The following is a 26,385-nucleotide window of genomic DNA, read 5'->3' on the forward strand; positions in this document are numbered from 1 at the left end:
TCTAGATAAATGTCCTTACATAGTATTTTCATAAGAGCTAGCATTTATTAGTTTCTAATTGTTTTAGCTTTGGGGCTGAGTATAGAATTGTAAAATTGAATTAAATTTTGGGGTACCAGTCTCTTTCAGTGAAAATGCTCTTTGACTATAAAATCTTAAGAAGCTGTATATCTTTGTTTAATTTTGAGATTCACAGGGTACACGTGCATGTTCGTTACATAGGTATATTGTGTAAGGGTGGGGATTCGGCTTCTAGTGTATCCATAATCCAGATATTGAACATTGTACCCCATAAGTGATTTTTCAACCCTCAGCTGCCTCTTCCCTCCCCCTTTTGGAGTCCCCACTGCCTATTTCCATTTTTATCATCCTGTGTACCCATTGTTTAGCTCCCATTTATAAGTGAGAACATGCTATTTTTGATTTTCTGTTTCTGAGTTAGTTCACTTAAGGTAATGGCCTCCAGCTCCAAGCATGTTGCTGCAAAGGACATGATTTCATTCTTTCTGTGGTTGCAAAGTATTCCATGGTGTGTATAACCATATTTTCTTTATTCAAATAATCAGCTGCTGATAGACACCTAGTTTGGTTCCATGACTTTGCTATTGTGACTAGTACTGCGATGAACATACAAGTGCCTGTCCTTTTTAAATTAATGATTTCTTTTCCTTTGGATAGATACCCAGTGGTGGGATTGCTGGGTCGAATGGTAGTTCTATTTTTAGTTCTTTGAGAAATCTCCATACTCTTTTCCATTTACATTCCCACCAAGTGTATAAGCATCCCCTTTTCTCCATATTCATGTCAACATCTGTTGTTTTTGACTTATTTTTTTTTTTTTTTTGAGACAGAGTTTTGCTTTTGTTGCCCAGGCTAGAGTGCAATGGCATGATCTCGGTTCACTGCAACCTCTGCCTCCTGGATTCAAGTGATTCTATCTCAGCCTCCCAAGTAGCTGGGAGTACAGACATGCGCCACCATGCCTGGCTAATTTTGTATTTTTAGTAGAGATGGGGTTTCTCCATGTTGGTCAGGCTGGTTGAACTCCCAATCTCAGGTCATCCGCCTGCCTCGGCCTCCCAGAGTGCTGGGATTATAGGCATGAGCCCCAGCGTCCGGCCGTTTTTGGCTTTTTAAGAATAGCCATTTTCGGCCCGGCATGGTGGCTCATGCCTATAATCCCAGCGCTTTGAGAGGCCAAGGTGGGCGGATCACGTGAGGCCAGGAGTTTGAGACCAGCCTGGCCAACATAGTGAAACCCTGTCTCTACTAAAAATACAAAAAATTAGCTGGGTGTGGTGGTGGGCGCCTGTAGTCCCAGCTACTTGGGAGGCTGAGGCAGAAGAATCACTTGAACCCGGGAGGTGGAGGTTGCGGTGAGCCGAGATCGTGCCATCGCACTCTAGCCTGGCCAACAAGAATGAAACTCTGTCTCAAAAATAAAAATAAAAATAAAAAGTCGTTTTCACTGGTGTAAGATGGTATCTTGGTGTGGTTTTAAGTTGCATTTCTCTGAATATTAGTGATGTTGAACTTTTTTTTCATTTGTTTGTTGGCCATTTACATTCCTTTTGAGAAATGTCTGTTTATGTCCTTTGGGGTTTTTATTGGAGTTTGTTTTTTTCTTGTTCAGTTGTTTGAGTTTCTTGTAGATTCTTAGTTGGATGCATAATTTACAAATATTTTCTCCCATTGTGTAGTTTATCTGTTTACTCTATCGATTATTTCTTTTGCTGTGCAGGAACTTTTTAGTTTAATTAAATGTCATTTGTCTATTTTTGTTGCATTTGTTTTTGGGGTCTTTGTCATAAATTCCTTGCTGAGGACAATGTCTAGAAGAGTTTTTCCCTAGGTTTTCTTCTAGGATTTCTATAGTTTCAGGTCTTACATTTAGGTCTTTAATCCATCTGAGTTAATTTTTGTATATGGTGAGAGATAGGGGTCTGGTTTCATTCTTCTGCATATGACTAGCCAATTTTCCCAGCTCCGTTTATTGAATAGAGTGTCCATTCTCCATTGTGTATTTTTGTCAACTTTGTTAACAAAAAAGATCAGTTGGTTATGAGTATCTGATGTTATTCAGTTCTCTGTTCAGTTATCTTGACCTATGATCTTTTTTTTTTTTTTTTTTTTTTGCACAACAGAGTGTAGCTCTGTTGCCCAGGGTGGAGTGCAGTGGCGTAATCTCTGCTTGTTGCAACCTCCGCCTCCTGGGTTCAAGTGATTATTTCACCTCAGACTCCTGAGTAGCCGGGACTATAGGCACATGCTACCACACCTGGCTAATTTTTGTATTTTTAGTAGAAATGGAGTTTTATCATGTTGGCCAGGCTGGTCTTGAACTCCCGACCTCAAATGATCCACCCACCTTGGCCTCCCAAAGTGCTGGGATTGCAGGCATGAGCCACCATGCCCAGCCTATGTGTCTACTTTTGTACCAGTACCATGCTGTTTTAGTTACTGCAGCCTTGTAGTATAGTTTGAAATCAGGCAGTGTGATGCTTCCTGATTTGTTATTTTTGCTTAGGACCGCTTTGGCTATTTGCCGCCCCACCCCATTTTTTTTTTTTTTTTTTTTTTGCTTCCCTATGAACTTTAGGATAGCTTTTTCCAATTCTGTGGAAAAAACATTAATAATTTGATAAGAATTGTGCTGAATCTGTAGATTTCTCTGGCCAGTATGGTCATTTAAATCATATTGATTCTTTCAGTTCATGAGCTTGGGATGTTTTTCCATTTGTTGGTGTTTACAATTTCTTTCATCAGTGTTTTGTAGTTTTTTCTTGTAGAGATCTTTCACCTCCTTGGTTAAATTTCTTCTTATATATATATTTTTGTAGCTATTGTAAATGTGATTGCCTCTCTGCTAGATCATTATTGGTGTATAGAAATGCTATCGAATTTTGTATGTTAATTTTATATCCTGCAACTTTACTGAATTCATTTACCAAATCTAAGATTTTGTGCGTGTGTGTGAAATCATTAGGTTTTTCTAGATACAAGATCATGTCATCAGCAAAGAGTGGCAATGTGACTTCTACTTTTCCAATTTGGATGCCTTTTCTTTCTTTCTATTGCCTTGTTGCTTTGGCTAGGACTTCAGTACTGTGTCGAATAGGAGTGGTGAAGTGGGCGTCCTTGTCTTATAGTAAATCTTAGAGGAAAGGCTTTTAACTTTTCCCCATTCAGCCTGATGTTAGCTGTGGTTTTGTCATATATGGTCTTTATTATTTTGAGGTAATTTCCTTCTATGCCTAGTTTGTTAAGAGTTTTTATCATGAAGGGATGTTGAATTTTATTAAATGCTTTTTCTTGTATCTATTGAGATGATCATATGGTTTTTGTCCTTCATTCTGTTGATGTGATTATCACTTATTGATTTAGATATGTTGAACCATCCCTATGTCTCTGGAATAAATCCCCCTTGATTGTGGTCTATTATATTTTTGATGTGCTGTTGGTTTTGATTTTCTAGCATTTTCTTGAAGATTTTTGTGTCTGTGTTCATCAGGGATCTTGGCCTATAGTTTTCTTTTTTGTGGCGTCCTTGTCTGGTTTTGGTATCAGATGATGTTGGCTTCATAGAATGAGTTAGGGAGAGTTTCTTCCTCTTTTATTTTTTTGGAATAGTTTCAGGAAAATTGGTGATCTCTTTTGTACATTTGGTAGGATTCAGCTGTGAACCTGTCTAGTCCTGGGCTTGCTTTCTGGGAGACTTTATTACCTACTCACTCTCACTACTCATTATTGGTCTGCTCAGATTTCTGTTTTTTCCTGATTCAGTCTTGTTACGTTAGGTTGTATGTTTCCAGGAATTTATCAATTTCCTCTAGGTTTTTCAGATTTTCAGTGTATAGCTTTTTATAATAGTTTGCTGATCTATTGTATTTCTGTGGTATCAGTTGTAATGTTCTCTTTTTCATTTCTCATTTTGTTTATCTGGGTCTTTCCTTTCTTGGTTAATCTAGCTAGTGTTTATCAATTTTGTTTATCTTTTTGAAGAACCAATTTTTTATTCATTGATCTTTTGTATTGTTTCATTAGTCTATTTTGCTTAGTTCTACTCTGTTTATTATTTCATTTCTTCTGCTAATTATGGGTTTGGTTTATTCTTTTTTAGCTCCTTTGGGTGCATTGTTAGATTGTTAATTTGTAATCTTTGTACTTTTTTGATGTAGGCGTTTATTGTTGTAAACTTCCGTCAGCACACCTTTTGCTGTATTCCACAGTTTTGGTATGTTGTGTTTCAAGATCATCATTTGTTTCAAGATTTTAAAGAATTGACTCAGTAGTGTTCAGGGGCATGTTATTTGATTTCCATGTGTAAAGTTTCCAGAGTCCCTTTTGGTATTTATTTCTAGTTTTAGTCCCTTGTGGTCTGAGAAGATACTTGATATGATTCAGTCTTTAAAAGTGTATTGAGACTTGTGGCCTAACATATGGTCTATCATGGAGAATGTTCTATGGGCTAAGAATGTATATTCTGCAGTTGTTGGATAGAATGCTCTATAAGAGTCTGTTAGGTCCATTGGGTCTAAAGTCCAATTTAAGGCCAGGCACGGTTGCACATGCCTGTAATCCCAGCACTTTGGGAGGCCAAGGCGGGCCAATGACTTGAGGTCAGGAGTTCAAGACCAGCCTGGCCAACATGGCAAAATGCTGTCTCTACTAAAAATACAAAAATAGCCAGGCATGGTGGCATGTGCCTGTAATCCCAGCCACTTGGGAGGCTAAGGCAAGAGAACCATTTGGACCCAGGAGGTGGAGGTTGTGGTGAGCTGAGATCACTGCACTCCAGCCTAGGTGACAAAGCAAGACTCAGTCTCAATAAATAAATAAATAAAGTCCAGTTTAAATCCAATGTTTCTTTGTTGATTTTCTGGCTAGATGATCTGTTTAATGCTGAGAGGAGTTTTGAAGTCCCCCACTATTACTGTATTTCAGTTTATCTCTCTCTTTAGATATAGTATATACTAATATTTGCTTTAGGAATCTGTGTGCTCCCGTGTTGAGTGCATATATATTTAGAACTGTTATATCCTCTTGCTGAATTGATCCCTTTATCATTATATAATGACCTTCTTTGTCTTTTTTTTTTCAGCTGTTTTTGACTTTAGAGTCTGTTTTATCTAATACAAGTATAACTACTCCTGTTCACTTTTGGTTTCCATTTGTGTGAAATCTCTCTCTTTTTTTTTCCCTTTACTTTTAGTCTACATATGTCTTTATGGTAAGGTAAGTTTCTTGTAAGGAGCATATAGTTGGGTCATTTAAAAAAATCCATTTAGCTATTCTGTATCTTTTAAGTGGATTATTTATTTTATTTACATTCAAAGTCATTATTAATATGTGAGACTTTGTTCTTATATTGTTGATTGTTTTCTGGTTATTTCGTATATTTTTGGTTTCATTCTTTTTCTCTTATTGTTTGATGTTATGGTTTGGTGGATTTCTGCAGTGGTACTCTTTGAGTTCTTTCTCTTTCTCCTTTATGTCTTTGCTTTACCAGTGAGTTTCATAGTTTGGTGTGTTTTTGTGATACTAAATGTTGTCCTTTCACTTCCAGGTTTAGGGCTACTTTGAGCATGTCTTGTAGGGTCAATATAGTGATAATGAATTTTCTCAGAATTTGCTTCTTGGAAAAAATGTCATTTCTCCTTCATTTATGAAGGGTAATTTTGCTGGATACAGTATTCTTGACTGACATACTTTTTGCTTTCAACCCTTTGAATCTATAATTCCATTGTCTTCTGGCTTGTGAGGTTTCTGCTAAGAAATCTACAGTTAATGTGATGAGGTTTCCTTTATATGTGACTAGACACGATTTTTTCTTGCTGCTTTTAGGATTCACTCTTTATCTTTGATTTTAGACAATGACTATAATGTGCCTTAGAGAAGACCTTTTTCCATTGTATCTGCCTGGGGATTGCTAAGCCTGTTGTATCTGAATGTCCAAACTTTTGTTAGACTTGGGAAGTTTTCATCTATTATTCCATTAAATGTGCTTTCAAATTTTTTCTTTCTCTCTTCAATGTCAGGAATACTTATAATTGTAATATTTTGACACTTTATGTTTCCCCAGATGTCATAATGTCTTCGCTTATTTTTAAAATTCTTTTTTCTTTATTTTTATCTGACTGGATTGTTTCAAAAGATCTGTCTTCAAGTTCTGAGATTCTCCCTTTTGCCTGATGTAGTCAGTTTTATTTTATTTATTTATTTATTTATTTAGAGACAGGATCTCACTGATCTTACTCTGTCATCCAGGCTGAAGTTCACTGGTGCAATCACAGCTCACTGCAGCCTAGACCTCCAGGGCTCAGGTGATCCTCTTGCCTAAGCTTCCTGAGTAGCTGGGTCTACAGATGTGTGCCACCACACCAGGCTAATTTTTTTAATTTTTATTTTATTTTTAATTTCTTTGGTAGAGATAGGGTCCTGCCATGTTGCCCAAACTGGTCTTGAACTTCTGGGCTCAAGCAATCTTCCTGCCTTGACCTCCCTAAGTGTTGGGATTACAGGCATGAGCCACTGTACCTGGCCAGAATTTCTCTTTGACTCTTTTAAAAATTATCTGTCTCTTTGGTAAATTTCTCATTTATATTCTGAATTGTTTTTCTGATTTTTCTGTATTGTTTTTCACAGTTCTCTTGTATCTCACAAGATTGTTTTAAATTATTATTTTGAGTCCTATAAATGGGCTCTCATAAATTTCTTTTTGATTAGAATCTGGCTGGAGAGTTATTGTGTTTCTTTGGAGGCATCATATTTTATTTTTCATGTTTCTGTGTCTTTACATTGATATTTGCACATCAGGTGCAACAGTTACTTCTTCATATTTTTACATTTACTTTCGTAGAGGACTTTTTTTTATTAATGAAGATATATCTATAGTACTGGTTGGATAGGACACTTTGGTCTTGATTCTGGGTGTGTGCAGTAATGTAGTCTGATTTTTTTTTTCTGTATACATCATTAGGGGTATTTATTATTTACTTAATGAATTAGGGTGTGATTATTAGTGGTGGCTGTGGTGAAGTTTTGCTGGAGACTGGGATGCCAGGTTGACTGGTCATCAGTATGCAGTGGTGGCAGCATTGGGCTGAGTGTGCCTATCCTTGTGCCCCAGAGTAGTGTACACTGGCACCTATATTGGTGGTTACAAGTGGGCTGATTCTTGGTCTTCCAGGTAGCTTGCTTGGATGCTGGTAGTGGCAGTGGTGAACAGTATGGGTGGGCTGGTTCCTGAGCCCCTGGGCAGCCAGTGTAACATGGGTGATAACGGTAGCAGTGGCAAGATAATTATTTTTGTTCCTAGTGGCGTGTGTTGATGTTGGTGGTGGCTGCAGTGGTCTGGGGGTTCGGGAGGTGGTCTCCAGGCCTGTGGTTGGAGCTTGCAGGTAGGTGCCAGCTTTTGAGGCAGTGGCAGGGAGATAAGGCCCAACCTCAGACCCCCTGGGGGAGTGCTTATGTACCCAAAGAAGTGGATTGGTTTGGGCAGTCCCAAGGACCCTGGGTTATGAGTTCTGTCTTTGGGGGTTGAAGGCAGAACTAGGCTGGGTGGGCTTGTTCTCAGGCTCCCCAATGATGAGAGCAGATACCAGCCATGGTGGGTGGGGACAGGGTAATCCTAGGATCAGTTTTTGGGTGAGGGGTCCTGAGGCTGCTTATGGAGAGGGTAGGTCTGGCCTCAGTGGCCACAGCTAGGCTGGTAGATGGGGAAAATGTGCCTCTTTCACACCCCAGTCCCAGTGGGGCTCACCCCCCAGTCCCGGTGGCAATGGCATATACCTGTCTCACCCCCATCCCTGGCTGCAGGAGCCTCTGCCCAGCTCGCAACCAAGTCTTAGTGGCAACTCATGCCTGCTCATGTCTCAGTCTCTGGCCTGGCAGCACTTGCTTCCCTGCATTGGTAGCTGCTACAGCCAATGCTTTACTCGATTCTCAGCCCCTAGTGCGGGAATGCGCCCAGATCACACCCTAGTCCCAGCAGTGACAGCCTGAGATTTTTTTTTTTCCTGAGACGGAGTCTCGCTCTGTTGCCCAGGCTGGAGTGCAGTGGCGCAATCTTGGCTCACTGAAACCTCCACTTCCTGGGTTCAAGCAGTTCTCCTGCCTCAGCCTCCTGAGTAGCTAGGATTATAGGCATGCACCACCATGCCTGGCTAATTTTTGTATTTTTCGTAGAGACAGGGTTTCACCATGTTGACCAAGCTGGTCTCTAACTCCTGACCTTGTGATCTGCCCACACCTCAGCCTCCCAAAATGCTGAGATTACAGGTGTGAGCCACCACTCCAGGCCCCTGATTTTTTTTTTGTAACACCTCAGTCCCAGTGCTGCTAGGCCCCAGAGCAGCATGCCATCTGCCAAAAACCAGGTTTGAAAATGATGTCTTGCTGGGCATGGTGGCTTGTGCCTGTAGTTCCAGCTACTTGGGAGGCAGAGGTAGGAAGATTGCTTGAGTTCAGGAGCTCTGGGCTGTAGTGCACTATGCCAATCAGGTGTCTGCACTAAGTTCAGCATCAATATGGTGACCTCATAGGAGTAGGGGACCACCAGGTTGCCTAAGGAGGGGTGAACCAGCCCAGGTTGGAAATAGAGCAAGTCAAAATTCCCATGCTGATCAGTAGTGGGATTGCACCTATGAATAGCCATTGCACTCCAGCCTGTGCAACATAGTGAGACCCTGTCTCTTAAAAAAAAAAAAAAAAGAAAAAAAAGAAAAAGAAAATATTGTCTTGCTATAGCCACTTAGGTATCAGAAAGTGTATAGGACCCAGTACAAGCTCCCTCCCTGGAGCAGTTCTGTTGGAGAGTCTCCTGGCAGCTCCCTATGTTAAGTTTCAGGGCCTGGGAGGGTAGAGGGTCTCTTTCCTGGCTAAGATTGCATGGTTCCATGGTGGGAGATGTGGGCCGCTGGAATACTCTTACTTACCCTTGCCTTGTGTTGGGAAGCCACTCCCAGCTCCCAGCCTATCCTAGCCAAGCAGGCTACTTGTCTTCCTTCTCCTACCCACTTTTGGTGTTTCCTGTTAGTTTTCTGTTGAATTCCAGTGTTTTACCTTGGACAGTGTATTCGAAGTATGATTCTCTATGCACTATTTTGGTTCTTCTAAGTGGAAGAGGTGAGCATGAAATGGTTTTTGACCAAAGTCTATATCCCTTTCATTCACAAATGATAACATAGTATATATGCTCTTTGGCAAACTTCTTTTTTTTTTTTTTGCTTAACAATATTTCCTGGAAATTAGTTCATTTGATAGAATTTTGCACTATTTCTATAGTGCAAAATTCTGACTCATCTTTGATTTTGTTGAACCAAGATACAAATGTAATTTTCTGATGATTCTAAATTTAGACCAAAATTTCTGACTTAGTTACTTTTGTGTAGAACTGCTGACTCAGTTGTAGTTGAATTTGAAAGGTAAGAATGGGCGTGGTGGCTCACTCCTGTAATCCTAGCACTTTGGGAGGCTAAGACTGGTGCATCACTTGAGGCCTGGCCAACATGGGGAAACCTCGTCTCTACTAAAAATAAACAAAAAAAATCCAGGCATGGTGGCATGTGCCTGTAATCCCAGCTACTTGGGAGGCCGAGGCGGGAGAATTACCTAAACCCAAGAGGCAGAGGTTTCAGTGAGCTGAAATCATACCACTGCACTCCAGCCTGGGTGACGGAGTGAGACTCTGTCTCTTAAAAAGAAAAAAAAGAAAGGTAAGAGTGTTGTTGCTGTTGTTGTTGTTTTTTACATATTTGTCCTTGAGTATTTTAATTACCAGAAGCAGGGAATAAGTAATAGCCTTTCTTTTCTTGCTTATGCAGCAGGAGGCAGCAGAGGAATAATTTTCATAATTATTTGAATGTGTATTTGTGGATGAATGAGTGAGCAAGAGAGAGATTCTTTTTATTTGCTAAAATGATCACTTTTCAAATTCTTTATTGTACTCTATGTGAAACCACATTTGATGATCACCTGTCATTTGGAAAATTCCTCACTTCTCTCTTTGAAATCTATTTAAGCAGTCATTCAGTGTGATGTAACAGAGATTGCCTAAAAAAAATCTTGACTTTGCATATCATACTTTTAAGGGTGTTCCATTCTATTATAATATATTACTATTGCTTTCAGGGATGTTTAAAATAACAATGTCAGTGATGAAGAAAATTTTGAATTAAGAATAAAAGGATTACATATCAGTCTTCATCAGAGGACCTGGTTTTAAACGATGTAAAGCATTTTTAATTTTTATTTTTTGTGAGATATAGATTCTTCGTGAATTCCAGAGGTTCTAAAAAACTCATAATGTGGTGCAGTTCTAAAACTCTACCCTTGTCATTTTGTTTTTTAAAAATGTTAAACATACAAATCTGGCTAATGACATTTTTTGCTAAATATAGGAAGTAGAGGACCAGTGGAGAATTTAATCCTGGTTTATTGCTTAGCATGTGAAATAACCATGCATATCAAAGTAGTGATTCACTTTGAAAATTGGCAGTTTGCTTTATTTACGTCAGTCACAAATAAGGATATGTCTTTTTCATTCCTAATGGTAAAAGTTTAAGCTCTCTGAAGTGGACAGCTAATATACATGTCATAGTTGATTTATGCGTAATTTGTAATGCTTTTCCACTGACACAATTGAAAATATAAATATGGCAAAATCTTTTGTCTACTTTTTATGTTTTCTTTTATAATCTTTGTGGAGGAATTAACAGGATAAAACATCTAATTTGTTAGCATGTCAGATATTTAAGTTAGGAAGTCATGTGTAAGTCCTTTGATTACGTTTTTAAAATTTATTTGTGGAAAGGCCACCAGACCCCAATCCTACCATTTCAGAGTTTATGGATTCTTAAAGACTATTCTTCTTATAATGAAAACCGTAGTTGAGCATGAAACTGCCTGAGTGGCACCAGTAGATTATAAAAAGGGGTAGAAGTGTCTCAGCAAAGCTTTTAGCTGTTTGTCTGAAATACACTCATGCAAACATTCCCACCCATCACCATCACTGTTCACGGTAAATAAGCTCTATCCTGATAGCCTGTAGAGTTAAACAGATTAATAGAAATGACTTTCTACTTCTCTCTCTCTCTTTTTCTCAGTTGATTCGATGTCATCAGTCCCGTGGTGGAGCCTGTGGAGACAACATTCAGTCTTATACTGCCACAGTCATTAGTGCTGCTAAAGTGAGTACCTCCGAAATCTTGGAGAGTTGTGGTTATGTGTAGTAATTGTTCAGATTTCTCTCCTGAATTATATTTTCTATTGTAATGATTGTAGTGCTTGTACTTATCCAATTTTAAAGATTTTAAGTCTGTTAACTAGCTTCAAGACTGTTACCTAATTAATACCACATTTGGAAGAAGCTTTCCATGTTTTAAACAGTGACTTCTGGATTCTCTGTGATTTACATCGTTCTGCCTACACTGACATCCCTTTGCATCTTTGAACATTTCAGAGTCTTCTTCTCATGAAAAGAATATTATTCCCTATGAAAACTTGAGTCAGTCCCTCATCACATTCAAAGATTCTTTTATATCAAGGGGCTGCCCCTTCATGTTTGTCAAGTGAGCTCTTTTTTTCATGTGTGTGAGGGTTAATTTTGATGATGTCTGGTAAACTTTATGCTGATTATAAGGTATTCTTGTAACCACTATCCTTTTGAATTGTGAAGTATACAACAAAACAATTCTAATAATAGGAATGACAGAGTGAATCTAAAAGACAACATATAATAGAAAGCACAACCATTCAGAAAAGAACAACAGTTTAAAGCAAACCACAGAGTGGGAATCAAAGGTCACACTGTTTTATGTAAAACAAATACAAAAATACTTCATATTTGATCACAGACGCTTACATGATGCGCTTCAGAATGTGTTCCTTGGTTTGATGAGAGAAGCATTACGTATTTTTCACCCAAAAGGGAATTAACCATTAGGTCTTTATGCCTATAGCACTATGAGTTTTTAGATTTCAGAAATCTTTTTTCTTTTCTTAAGACAGGGTCTCGCTCTGTTGCTCAGGCAGGAGTGAACACCCACCTCAGCCTTCCAAGTAGCTGGGACTACGGGCGCATGCCGCCACGCCTGGTTTGTAGAGACAGGGTTTTGCCATGTTACGCAGGCTGGTCTTGAACTTCTGAGCTTAAGCAATCCACCCACCTCAGCCTCCCAAAGTGCTGGGGTTACAGGTGTGCATCACCGCACCCAGCAATTGCAGAAATCTTAATAAAGATTGCTCACTTTTCTCCATTGTGTATAGAAAAATTATGATGGTTATTTCAATGAAGAGCTGAGAGAGAGTATTTAGAAAACATCTTCAGTATTAGTCTACTCATTTATCCACAAAATACAACAATGAGATCTTTTTCTCAAGTATTAGACTCCTTTTAGACTTGTCTATCTCATACACATGGATCACGATAGTTTAGCTTATGATCATTTTCAGTAATTTTTAGTTATGGAATGGAGGATAACTTTTCAGCTCCTGTTTGCTATTCTTATGTGTTTATGTGCTTATATAAAAAGAAAGTGATCTTCATTCCATGTTTTGCTGTGGACATGCTGGAGTGAGGCTGGACTTAAGATGTTTTAAAAATAAGTGCAGGGCTGGGCGCTGTGGCTCATGCCTGTAATCCCACCACTTTGGGAGGCTGAGGTGGGCGGATCATGAGGTCAGGAGTTCAAGATCAGCCTGGCCAACATAGTGAAACCCCGTCTCTACTAAAAATACAAATATTAGCTGGGCATGGTGGCGGGTGCCTGTAGTCCCAGCTACTCAGGAGGCTGAGGCAGGAGAATTGCTTGAACCCAGGAGGCGGAGGTTTCAGTGAGCTGAGATCACGCCACTGTACTCCAGCCTGGGCGACACAGCGAGACTCTGTCTCAAAACAAACAAACAAACGAACAAACAAAAAAAACAACAAAAAAAATGCAAACTCCCCATTTTCTCATACCTCAATATTGGGAACTGTGAGGCATATACTCATGTCTTCCACATTTAAGACTATGAAATTATGTTTAATATAACACTTTAGGGCTGGATGCTGTGCCTCATGCCTATAATACCAGCATTCTGGGAGGCTGAGGTGGGAGGATCACATGAGCTCAGGAATTTGAGACCAGCTGAGGCAATATAGTGAGACCCTGTCTCTACAAAAAAATTTAAAAATTATCTGAGTGTGATGGTACATGCCTGTTGTCCCAGCTACTCCAGAGGCTAAGGTGGGAAGATTGCTTGAGCATTGGAGGCCGAGGCTACAGTGAGCCATGATTGCGTCACTGCAATCTGTTTACTTTTCTTTTTGGGAGAATATAAGGGTTATTTTTAAAAAACTCACAAAGATGTCTCCAGACCTAGAAAACTTCTCTAGAGAATTCTTTTTAATATTTAAGAATAAACAATGGCAATATTACAAAGACTCTTCCAGTGAATAAGCAAAGTCAGATTATGCCTAATCTGGTTTGATGAAGCCAGATCACCTTAATACTAAAACTTTAGAAGAGCATTATAATACAAGAACACTACAGTCCAAATCAATGAACATAGATGCGAAAAATCCTAAATAAAATATTTGCAGAAAAACAGCATTATATAGGATACCATATATATTGTGTCACAGTCCATTTGGAATAAGAATATATGGACATAATTATAGTATAATATATAGGACACAATATATGCTGTGTCACAATCCACTTGGGATAAGAATATATAGGACACAATTCTTCAGTATATAGGACGCTACATATTGTGTCACAATCCATTTGAGATAATCCACAATATAAGGCTGGTTTATCACTCAAGATCAATGAGCATAATTTGCACATTTAACAGGAGAAAATTATATGCTTATCACAATAGATGAACAAAAAGTATTTGATAAAATTGAAAATATATTCATTGATAAAATCTTAATAAATACAGATAGTTTCTGGTTCTCTTGGTTTTTAAATTTTTCTCAAATTATCAAACTTGTTTAAACACAGTAAACCTGGTCATACTGAAGTCTGTTTCTGATAACTCTAATGTCTGGTTCCCTTTTGGGTCCGTTTCTCTTGTGTGTTGTTTCTGCTCGTTCTCATTTATTATGACTTGAGTCCTTGTGAAGTGGTGTCATTTGTCTGGGGTAATACCCAAAGTTTGTTGTCTCATGCCAAGGAAATTGAAGACGCGGACACACAAGGAATGGGTTTAAGAGTGGAAGTTTCATAGATGAAGAAAGAAGAGAGCTTCCTCCTGCAGAGGGAGGGGGCCTGAGCGGGTTTCAGGATTGGGGCGAGATGTGATTGGTTTTATAGATGAGCTTGAGGAGGTCATGTTTGATTTACATAGGGTGTAGTGGGTTGGTTGGACCAGGTGTGTCATTTACATAGCATGTGTAGAGGCTGGCTATCCCACCATAATCTTTTATTATGCAAATAGAGTCTCTACCTGGCTGGTGCCATGTTGCCTGCACATGTGGTTACAAAGAAAAGGTAAGAGGGAACCTCTCGGTTGAATATACCTGACTTCCGGATATCCCTTTTCTATTGGCACAGCTGCTGGCATTCACCTATGCAAGCTTCCAGCTTGCTTATCTGTGCTTGCAGCTTGATCTTTCAGGCTGCTTTTTGTTAGAAAAGAAATTATTTGGGGGCTGATTTTTATTTAAAGGAAAACCTTGCTGAGGACTCCCTTACTCTCACTAACTGCCTAAATAATTTCTTTTTAACTCCTGTTATCACTTGTTTGCCAGAATTTATTTCAAAACTTTTTAGAAAATAGTTTTGAGTTTGGGATGACAGTGGAGTTCTGGGACAGTATCAGTCTTGAATAATAATCCAATTTCAGGGATTGAGATTATTTGAGTGAAGTTCACCTGCAATAGCTGTGGTCATCTTATTGCTGTAGGTGGACTCTTCTATTGTGTATTTCTTTATGTTCAAACCCAAGCTTGGAGGGAATGTCACCAAGTAGACCCATTTGGCAGACCTTTGACTCCCATAGATGATTTTCTAGTTCCATCTATCAAAAACACCACTTAGTTTCTTAGCACCCTACCTCCTGCTTCCTAGAATCACCAGATACCTCTAGGCCTAAATGCCTAGCTGAAATGTCTGGATTTCCTTATTCTTTTGGATTCTGACTTTGTAACTCAGTACCTTCAAGCAGCATTTTACAAAAATACTCTCTTCGATTTTCCTAGTTGTTCTCATTAGTGGAAATCAGATTGATCTGATTTCCCCAACCTGTCATTATTGAAAATAGAAAACATATTTTCTTATTTATTTTTTAACCATTTCTAGGTGATATATTTTTTGAGATACAACATGGAGAGCACGTTAAAAAGCCGTGTAGTATGTGCTCCTTAAGAAAAATACTTAAGTAATTTTACAGTTACTTTATTAAGTCACTTTCTCTGAAAGCGTAATCATTACTCTTTTACTCTTTCCGATGACAGCTTCCCTTGTGGCTTAATAGAGGTTATTAACCACTTTGTTATATAGAAGGATGAATTATTAATTTTTTTGTCTTAAATTTTTTGTCTCACTGCAATTGTGAGGATAAATATATTCATTGCATATGTACTTGGAGCTCTTTAGAGGAAATAATCTTTTTTACATTTTCTGCATTTCCAAATACAACTTGCATAATATTTATGCTATTAATGTTTTTTCCTTTGATTTTCCAAGTAATTTGACTTTTCTCATAAAGAATATGAGAGTCATGAATTTTTTATGGTAGTGATAAAAAAATATTGAAATTGTTCAAATGAGATTATTTGACACATTTATAAAATCTTGGTCCATATTTTCTAGTTCCCTCATTACCGTCTTATTTTCATGTGTGTTACCAGTGTGGTCAATTGATTTAATAAAAATGCCCGTTTTCTCTTGTTATCTGATAACTTCCTAATGACAACTAACAGCTTTTGTGAGAGCAGCACCATTACCACTAATGGATAGGGAGGCCAACTGATATGGCATGGGAAAGGTTAAAGATGACTAGTGACCCTTCGGCAAATCTGCTTGCAGCAGAACAGAATAAGTACCATGCTCATTTGAATTATAGGTCATAACGGATTTTCTCACACTTTTGTTATAGTCTGTCATGTTCAGCTGTCTTACAGCTACAGTTTAGTTCTGTGAGTACTCGTGTGAAGATTCATCAGTGATTTAATGAACATTTTTATGTAGATACCTCAGATTGTGAGGACAGTTAGTCTAATTTTTCATCTCCTTTTGGCCAGGTTATACTTCTCTATTCCTAATTTTTGCTGAGGCATTATAATTTTTCATATATATTTGAGAAAATAGTCAGATATATACATACTCTGTCTACTAAAATTAATTGGAGAGACAAATTACTGTGAGGTGATTTAGATTTCCATTAAATAACATTATCAGTTAACTTCTGGACACTAGTGCTCATAGATGTGCTTGATGCTAACATGGAAACAAATTTACCCTAAAAGCAAGGGTCTTTACAAATGCAGAAAACTTCCAGCACTTTTCTCTAACACCCCTGACTCCCTACATAGTTAATGGGTTATGATAAATAGTAGTATCTTGTAACTTGCTATACAAATTGCATATTTGATGACTTAAATTTTGAGTTTAGATTTTTGTCCACTACTAAGACAACTCCATCAATAGTCATGTTTTTTTTTTCCCTAGGAAATATCAAACACTCTTCATGTAATATGAGCTGTTGACTATGAAATATACTGCTGTCTTCTCTCTCTCTGTGGATCTTTTTCCTGGTTCTCTTATGTTAACTTTTACTGTTGTGGTTTGCTTTGGTACACATTACTTTCCACTTTTTATGTGCTCCAGTTCTTTTAGTTTTATTCCTTTTCATTGGTATAAGAGCATGAAATAATAGGCTCAGGGGCAAATGGGGAGGATATACAACCAAAGACTTTAAAACTAAAAGGCATTCCTTTGATAAAGGGATAGCTGCGTTTAAGTGGGAGCATCTCCATTAGCATTAATGGAGTGAGTACATCAGTTAAGGCATCTCAGAGGTTAATCAGGCTTCCTGGCCTGCTCTTGACATCAATACACTGTGGCGCCTGACTCTGTTGGTCCTTCAGAGGCTTACTTGACAACACTCTAACAGACTTTGTGTAAGTCATTTCTTGTGAATTATTGAAAGAAGTGTTTGGCTGCTAATTGAGGAACGCTAATGTGTTTTATAATCGCGGGAGTTTGAGTTTTTAGCACTAAACAAAACAGTTACAATTGATTTGTGGCTTTCTCTTGGTTTTAGTCTGCTGTTAAATTATATCTTTTTGTTTGAATTCAGCATATGGCTTTGCTGGTCATTTTTATTTAAGTATTTATTAGTATATTATTATGGATTTTAATTTTTCCTGTTTTCCACCTTTCAGACATCTGTGTTTTGTATTCATTAACTGTGAGATCACAAGTAGTAACAGAAATAGATTACAAGGCAGTACAGGATAGTGTAAAAATCAGGCCCTGGAGACAGATGGTCCCAGTTTTGAATTCTGACTTTGTCATTGGGCAACTGTTTGAGCTTCCATTTTACTTAACTTCCCTAGCCTCGATTTTCTCTTTCATAAAATTGAAGTATCTGAGGAAATCTATCAACATAGTTTATGTTAAGTGCCTTTACCAGTCCCTAGTCCATAGAAAAGCCACCGTGGAAACATAGCTACCATAAAATAATGCATCTATTATTAGTGCTAGTTTTATGGTATTTTAATAGAACACTTCTTTGGAAAATACTTCTCCCATTTTCAGCTTTAATCTAATTATTGCTTACATCACATTTAGACCTCTATACACAACTGTCTTTGTGTACTATTTATGAATTAAAATTTGAAATACCATGTATATAATAGTTTATATTTTCAAATTTAGCCATAGCATGTGCCAGAATTAGGTAAGGATTTTTTTTCATAATTGTTTTAGAAAAGATAGTCACCTCATTGAAGATTAATTTGAAATATTTTAATGAAACTTTTTTTCTTACAACATGAGAATTGGAAAAATGTACCTGTATTATTTAAAATGTAATTTTTGATGTATCTAAGTATTCTAGGGTGCCTGTTTTTGTTCTAATGATGATACCCTTCTTCAGCAATGTGTGACTCACAAGTATTTGTCTTTATTTTAGCTTTCTTCCTTTCATTTTTTTTTCTGTAGACTCAGAAACTTGAAGCTTTCTTCCTTTCAGATGAAAAAACTTGTTATTTAGAAAAATGTTTCTATTAATGCATATGAAGATAATCAGAGGATATTCACATAGAAGAAAAAATATTTCATGAGTTAGTTTTACTTATATGTTTTGAATGAAATGGAGCTAAAATGTAATTATAAACATCTTAAGTTATCTTTAATTGAAATAATATAGTAGGAGCACCACATTTAATTGTTTTCTGTTACCAGATAGAAAATAACTCTCTTAACTAATTTAGTATGATACTTCATTCATCCAGTGATTAATATCTTGGACAGAGATTGTGTTTTCCATATGCCAAATCTTGGTATACAGTATTATATAACAGCATATTCATAGATTTGCTTTGGAAGCACATTCTTTTCCACATAGGTATTCTACCAATGTCTCAGTCTTTTTCATACTAGAAATAGGTATACAATTAGAGTTATAATATTTCAAAGAATTGACCATTTCATAGTTTCTACTTCTTCCTATGTCATTGATTTTAAGATGTATACATTAAGAGGAGGGAATGAAAGAAATATCTTCTATAAAAATATAATTGTACCCTTATGTAAAACAGAGCTCTTTAATTTTTTTAACTGTGGCTTTATGCCTGCCATGGTGACTTTAGAGACTTTACTGATGCCATTCCCTCAAACTAATACTGATATTCTAATTAAAATTCAAGATCATTAAAAGTCAGACTGAATGTCTGTGACAGTTTACTGCTATAAAAGATTGTAAGAGGATAAATAATTTAACATAATGATTAGGAAAATTAATAAAATGCGTATTTCTATGTAGAATCCAAATACTGATGTGAAGTCATACATTTTACCTTTCATTGTACAGACATTGAAAAGTGGCCTGACAATGGTAGGGAAAGTGGTGACTCAGCTGACAGGCACACTGCCTTCAGGTGTGACAGAAGATGATGTTGCCATCCACAGTAATTCACGGCGGAGTCCTTTGGTCCCAGGCATCATCACAGTTATTGACACCGAAACCGTTGGAGAGGGCCAGGTAAGAAGAACTTTTGGTGCGTACAATGTGTGTTACTTGCAAAGATGGGGCTAAGATCAAGATTAGTCAAAATGTATTTGGCCTAGGAGATTATCAATTTGGAATTTTAGGAATTCAGATTATTTCAAATGAGGTTTTTCTTTAAAAATGATTAGTAACATGTTAGAACCTGCTGTTTTGAACATTATTAATGCATCAAACCTGAAGGTAAAGTCGAGGTTCTAAGAGATTCTCTTATCTGTGAGGACATTTGTTTCATAAATAAATAATTATATAACGTTTAATACTGTTCTGTTCATAATATTCTTTTTTTCTTAACTTGCTACCCTAGAGACTCAGTTATTGTTTCTTTTTTGTGTGTAATGACATTTGTCATAACCTAAATTGTAAGATTAATAAATTTCTTTTTCTTTTTTTTTCTTTCTTTCTTTTCTTTTTTTTTTTTTTTTTTTTGAGATGGAGCATCACTCTGTTGCCCAGGTTGGAGTGCAGTGGAGTGATTTCAGCTCACTGCAACCTCTGCCTCCTGGATTCAACGGATTCTCCTGCCTCAGCCTCCCGAGTAGCTGGGATTATAGGCACGTGCCACCACGCTCAGCTAATTTTTGTATTTTTATTATTTATTTATTGAGACAGAGTCTTGCTCTGTCGCCCAAGCTAGAATGCAGTGGCACGATCTTGGCTCACTGCAACCTCCACCTCCTGGATTCAAGCAATTCTCCTGCCTCAGCCTTCCAGGTAGCTGGGATGTAGGTGCGTGCCTCCATGCCCAGCTGACTTTTGTATTTTTTTAGTAGAGTTGAGTTTCTCCGTGTTGGCCAGGCTGGTCTCGGACTCCTGACCTCAAGTGATCTATCCGCCTTGGCCTCCCAAAGTGCTGGGATTACAGGCATGAGCCACCGCGCCCAGCCTTAATTTTTGTATTTTTGGTAGAGACGCAGTTTCGCCGTGTTGGCCTGGCTGGTCTTGAACTCCTGGCCTCAGGTGATATGCCCGTCTCGGCCTCCCAAAGTGCTAGGATTACAGGCATGAGCCACTGCACCCGGCCACGTAAATTTTGTTTTAAAGGCAGGACCATACCTATTTGGAGGAATTTATAAACAAATTAATTAATAGTTGCAACTTACACAATTTACTGAGTAGTATCAAAATTTATAACAGATGTTTTCTTATCAATATAAAAATATGTGAAATCTTAAAGTAGCATATAAGAATACATACATGGCAGTAGCTTATTATAAAATCTTGTATCTTCAGATACAGTGTTCTGTAATTTTAAAAATCTAGCTTCAGAAACATTTACAATGAGTGATTATAAGTACAGAAATACATGTTACATTTGCTTATAAATCTTGCTGGTAAGATATCATTTGGGCTGTTTTTCCCCCATGCACTCATAAACTCTATTTTCTTTTGTGTCATAGTCTTCATTTTAAATATACGTTTCTTAAAGGAAGGTAATTTTTTTATTCTGATAGTGTGTGATCATTGATATAAAAATACAATCTAGAATCAATTCCTAGAATGAGATAGGAGTAGGGCAGTATTGGTGAAATAAAATTCCTTTTAGTTTTTATATAGAATATATATTTAATTCCATATTCAGAGCACTACGCTTAGAAACTATGTGAGCTGTTAAGGTATTAGCCTTAAATATTGCATATGTTTTGAGAAAATCTGTTTCCAGTATATATGGGTTGGTGTTGTGATGAAAAATTACATTTGGCAGCTACTTATATGCTAGTTCCTATAGTAAGATTAACAGCGTTTCAAGAAAGTTTTTCTGCAATTACAACAAAAAAACTTTGAAATTCTGGATTATTAAATTTGGCTCTTGTATTTTACTTGAAATCTTAGTAATAATTCTCTGCCTCTCCTGTCTTAACTTTGTGGTTAGCCAAATGTGTTACAGATTCGTATTTTTTTAATGAAGAGCTAGAAAACTTTTCAGTTGACTTTAATGACTTGGTGTTAATTAGTTGATGTGGATAAACACAAATGTTCTCTTTTTTAATTGAAATGAAATGTATAAACTTTTAGTGTTGTGAGTGTTAGAGTCAAAAAATTCCTTTTGTTCTTTGATTTTTTGATTTTTAATTAATTCACCTACAAGGCCACCCACATTTATTGGGTAGTAACAACTCTCCTCAACATTGTCTAGGACCATACATCTGTTAAAGATCTAGCATTTGTTGATGGAAAGATTTGGGATTATTTCAAAATAGAAAATGTTATCTCGGTAATTTTGATGAAATAGAAGTGTAATTCATGTATTTATTTTGTTAAATGGAAGTATGGGGACATATAATTATATTAAAACATGACATTTAGGCCTTATGTTTTAAAATGTGGTTTAATTTTTTTCTTTAAGTTCATTAACTTTTTATGACCTTGAAAAAGGAAGTCTTAATTTTGGAGTATGGAAATGGACTATAGATTGGAGAGTTGCAAAAGTTCATTTGTCTGTGATAAATGCATTGATAACACTTGAAACAAATATGTTTATTAAGAAGAATCATAGAAATGTTAACTTTTAAAAGTTAAGAATCTTAAATGTTGTTCAACATGGAACATTCTACCTTTTCTGTTACTGGTTGGTAGCCCCAATCTTCCACTTATGACATATTCTGAAATTTTAACTTGATTAAAAAATTCTGTTAGAGGACAGGAAAGAAATTGATTTTCAATAAAAGGTGAATTCGTATGTACATTTTAAAATATATATATAATTTTTAAAGCAACAAGATCTGTGCAGTATAATTCTGTCTGTCTTTTAATTAACATGAATCTGTTTTTTGTCAATAAAATGTTTTTGTCTCTGATAAGTAGTTCAGTTGGAGTACAGGCTGTTTTTAGATTATGCTGGATTGTATTAAAACTGCAGTGGCTAATGTCTTAGGTTTATCGCTTTTAGCCCCTTCCGCTGGTGTTTAGCCTAAACTGTAATGTTTTTCCTTTTCCAAATACAACTCAGATTGTATATGAAAAGCTGATAATACATTGACTTTTGCTGTTTAAATCCCTTGAGCCTTTAATAATGATTTTTTTGTGTTAACAATTGTAGTATATAAAATCGGATTCACCATCCTTCTGATGCCATATTGATTAGTTTGATTTTATGGTGATGGGATCATTGTGTGTTAACTGTATTAAGGAGGAATGGATTTGATTGACTTTGCATCCATTTTTATCTGTGTTACTTTCATGTTTTATTTAAAAGCATTTCTGGACCAGAATAAGTTAAGTGGTATAATTTCCTTTTTACACGTTTATATAATTGAAGTTAGCAATGTGGCAAAATCTCTAATGGAAATAAAATGCTTCAGAATGATGACATAAATCTGAGCTATTTCTTGCCTGGAGAACAAGTGTTATTCATAATAATTTAATAGCTTCTGAGGTGTTTTGTTCATGTGATGAAGGCTTATCTACCTTGTATCAATTCATGGGCTCTGCTTTGTTTAATGTAGTCAGGTTGTTAATACAGACTTAAGAGTTCATCCTACTGTGATGAGTGGTGAGTGAAGATTACATGTCTTAGGAAAATTATACTGGAATATCTCTGACATTAATGGTTTAATGTTTTAGGCTAGGTGATGATGCAATGGAGAAGATTCTTCCAAAAGTATCTGGTTGTTTATATTTGTGAAGTCCATAAAGAGAACATTCAAAGAATCTTATGTAGTGGTAAGATTAATGTGCCTTTTTGCTGGATGGCTTCTGTCTTTATTATTGCCATCAAATTGAATACTCAATGCCAATTGTATTGGAAGGAAACATACAGGGTGTAGGGTTATAATATACGAAAGGAAAGGGAATCTTGTAGATAAAGTTTAAAGTAGAAAAATGGGCAAAAGATAGAAATAAATATTTCACAGAGAAAATAAAATATGGTTGACCATTGAACAACATGGGTTTGAACTGCACAGGTCTACTTATATGTGGATTTTCTCTGTCACTTCCAGCCCTTAGACAGCAAGACCAACCCCTTTTCTTCCTCCCTGTCCTCCTCCTCCTTAGCCTACTTGTAGTGAAGACAATGAAACTGAAGACCTTTATAACTGATTCACTTCCACTTAATGAACAGTAAATATGTTTTCTTTTACTTTATTATAAGAATATAATCTGTAATATATAACATGCGAAATATGTGTTAATTGACAATTTTTGTCATCAGTTAGGCTTCCAGTCAATAGTAGGCTATTAGTAGTTAAGTATTGGAGGAGGGAAAGTCATATGCAGATTTTCAGCTGTGCAGGGGGTCAGCACTTGTAAACATGAGTTGTTCAGAGGTCAACTATACATGTAAATGATATAAAATATACCCATAACTTCACTTGTTATTAATGAGAAAGCCGCAAATTAAAACTGAGATACCATTTTTTACTTATCAGAAACTGAGCCGCTCAAAAGCTTGCAATATATTCTATATTTTTATTAATTTTGAAGTAATTATAGACTCACAGTGAGTTGCACATGCCTTTCATCTTACTTCCTCCAGCTTAACCTGAATGATGTATTTTGTAGCTATAGTATAGTACCAAAACAAGAAAATTTTCTGAGTGATGTGGGTTAACAAAAAAAACCTCAGAAAATGGACAATGATACACTCTGTTAACTAGGCTACAGGTCTTAATCAGTTTTCTCTATTTGTTTAACCTGCATTCATTGGTGTGTTTATGTGGGCATGTATAGGGCTGTGAAATTTTATCCCATGTATACATTCATGTAACCCCCACCACAGTTAAGATACAGGACTGTTCTAAACTGTTTCATCAACGCATACTTCTTTGTATTTCATGAGCATCCCTCATCCCACCCCATCCCTTTTTCCTGATAATCACTAATCTGTTTTCCATCTCTATAGTTTTATGACTCTGACAACGTTATGCAAATTGAATAATACATTATGTAATATTTTAAGATGGACTTTTTACACTAAATATATTGTCTTTGAAGTCCATTCAGGTTGCAGCATGTAGTTCGTACTTTTTTTCTTTTCTTTTTTTTTTTTTTGAGACAGAGTCTCGCTCTGTCGCCCAGGCTGGAGTGCAGTGGCGCGATCTTGGCTCACTGCAAGCTCTGCCTCCTGGGTTCATGCCATTCTCCTGTGTCAGCCTCCTGAGTAGCTGGGACTACAGGTGCCCGCCACCACACCTAGCTAATTTTATGTATTTTTTAGTAGAGACGGGGTTTCGCCATGTTAGCCAGGATGGTCTCAATCTCCTGACCTCGTGATCTACCCACCTCGGCCTCCCAAAGGGCTGGAATTACAGGTGTGAGCCACCGCGCCCAGCTGTAGTTTGTACTTTTCAATCACTCTGTTGTATTCCATTGTATGAATGTGTCAGTTTGTTCAATTATTCACCCCTTGAAGGACATTTGCACTGTTTCTAGCATTTTTCTATTATGAATAAAGCTGTCGTGATCATTTGTGTAAAGGTTTTTAATGTGGATATGTTTTCATTTCTCTGTAAATGCCCAAGAGTATTGCTGAGTTGTATAAGTGCACTTTTAGAAAGGAAATGTGCAACTATTTTCCAAAGTGCCTGTGCTATTTTATATTCCCACCAGCACTGTATGATAGACAGCAGATTTCCCAACTGAATCCATGGAAGCTGAAGAAAGTGGTACAATATCTTTAAAGTACTGAAATAAATGAACTGGTAGCCCCAAATTCCATTTGTAGTGAAAATATACTTCAGAAATGAAAGGGAAATAAAGGCATTCTTAGAAAAAGGAAAACTAAGAGAACCTATCACTCGCAGATCAACTCTTAAAAATGGCAAAAAGAAGTTTTCCAAGGAAATGACAATAAAAGAAGGCTTAGAACTTCAAAAATGAAAGAACAATGGGGTGGGTAAAAATAAAGGTATATGTGAGATATCCTTTTTAATGAATTTATAAGATTATATTTGATGATTGCGTTAGAAATTGTAACGTCATCTGATGTGTGTTGACCGATGTGTGTGTAAGAAATACTTAATATTTTTATATTTTAAAAAATGGGGACATAAATTGAACTTTATAAAAATCAAAATTTATGCTACAGTGGACACAATCAAGATAATGAAAAGACAACTCACAGAAGGGGAGAAAATATTTGTAAATCATATTTTTGATAAGGTACCAGTATTCACAATATGTGAAGAACTCTTATAACTCAAAAATAAAAAGACTACCTAATTTTCAATGAGCAATGGATTTGAATAAACATTTCTTTGAAAAAGATATACCTGTGGCTGAAAAGCAGAAATTGGGACCCTTCTAACCTGCTAGTCAGAATTGTGCATTCACTTTGTAAAAGAGTTTCAAAGTTCTTCCCAAAATGTTAAACAGAGTTATATGACTAATATATATCCACGATAAAACTCTGAATATTTGCAGCATTGTTTGCAATAGCCAAAAAGTAGAAAAAAATATAAATATTCATCAACTGATGAATGGGTGGATAAATAAAATGTGGTATATGCAAACAATATAATATTATTTAACAATATAAAATGTACATTTTAGTGGCATTAAGTACATTTGTAGTGTTATATAATTATCAGTACAGGTACTATCCCTTTCCAAAACTTTTTCACCATCTGAAACTGAAAGTCTCTGCCCATTAAACAATAACTTCCCAGTACTCTGTTTCCCAGGCCCTGGTAACCAGCATTCTACTTTCTGTATTTGAATTTGCCTGTTTCTAGGTATATCACATAGTGCAATCCTACAGTATTCGTCCTTTTGTGTCTGGTTTATTTCACTTAGCATAATATTTTCAAGGTTCATACCTGTCGTAACATATATCAGAATTTCATACTTTTTAAAGGCTCCATAATATTCCACTGAATGTGTATACTACATTTTGTTTATCCATTTACTTATTGATGGACATTTGGCTTACTTCTACCTTTTGCCAATTTTTTTTTTTTTATTGAAATGGAGTCTTGCTCTGTTACCAAGGCTGGAGTGCAGTGGCACAATGTTGGCCCACTGCAACTGCTGCCTCTTGGGTTCAAGCGATTCTCTTGCCTCAGCCTCCCAAGTAGCTGGATTACAGGCATCTGCCACCATGTCTGGCTAATTCTTGTATTTTTTGTAGAGACAAGGTTTCGCTATGTTGGCTAGGCTGGTCTCAAACTCCTGACCTCAAGTGATCTGCCTGCCTTGGTGTCCCAAAGTGCTGGGATT

The 26,385-nt window shown here is 36.7% G+C and overlaps 1 protein-coding gene across 10 annotated transcripts in view; it reads left to right on the forward strand.

Annotated features, from left to right (window-relative positions):
• The window catches only part of BCAS3 (BCAS3 microtubule associated cell migration factor), a 717,859-nt gene that overhangs the window by 210,861 nt on the left and 480,613 nt on the right, over positions 1-26,385 (forward strand). For all 10 annotated transcript variants that reach the window (XM_063599306.1, XM_063599304.1, XM_063599309.1 and 7 more), the window contains 2 exons: positions 11,106-11,189; positions 19,033-19,203. In XM_063599306.1, coding sequence (XP_063455376.1) covers positions 11,106-11,189; positions 19,033-19,203 — 255 coding nt within the window. The remainder of the gene's footprint in view (positions 1-11,105; positions 11,190-19,032; positions 19,204-26,385) is intronic.

Source organism: Pan paniscus, chromosome 19, assembly GCF_029289425.2.
Source record: "Pan paniscus chromosome 19, NHGRI_mPanPan1-v2.0_pri, whole genome shotgun sequence".
Lineage (NCBI taxonomy): Eukaryota > Metazoa > Chordata > Mammalia > Primates > Hominidae > Pan > Pan paniscus.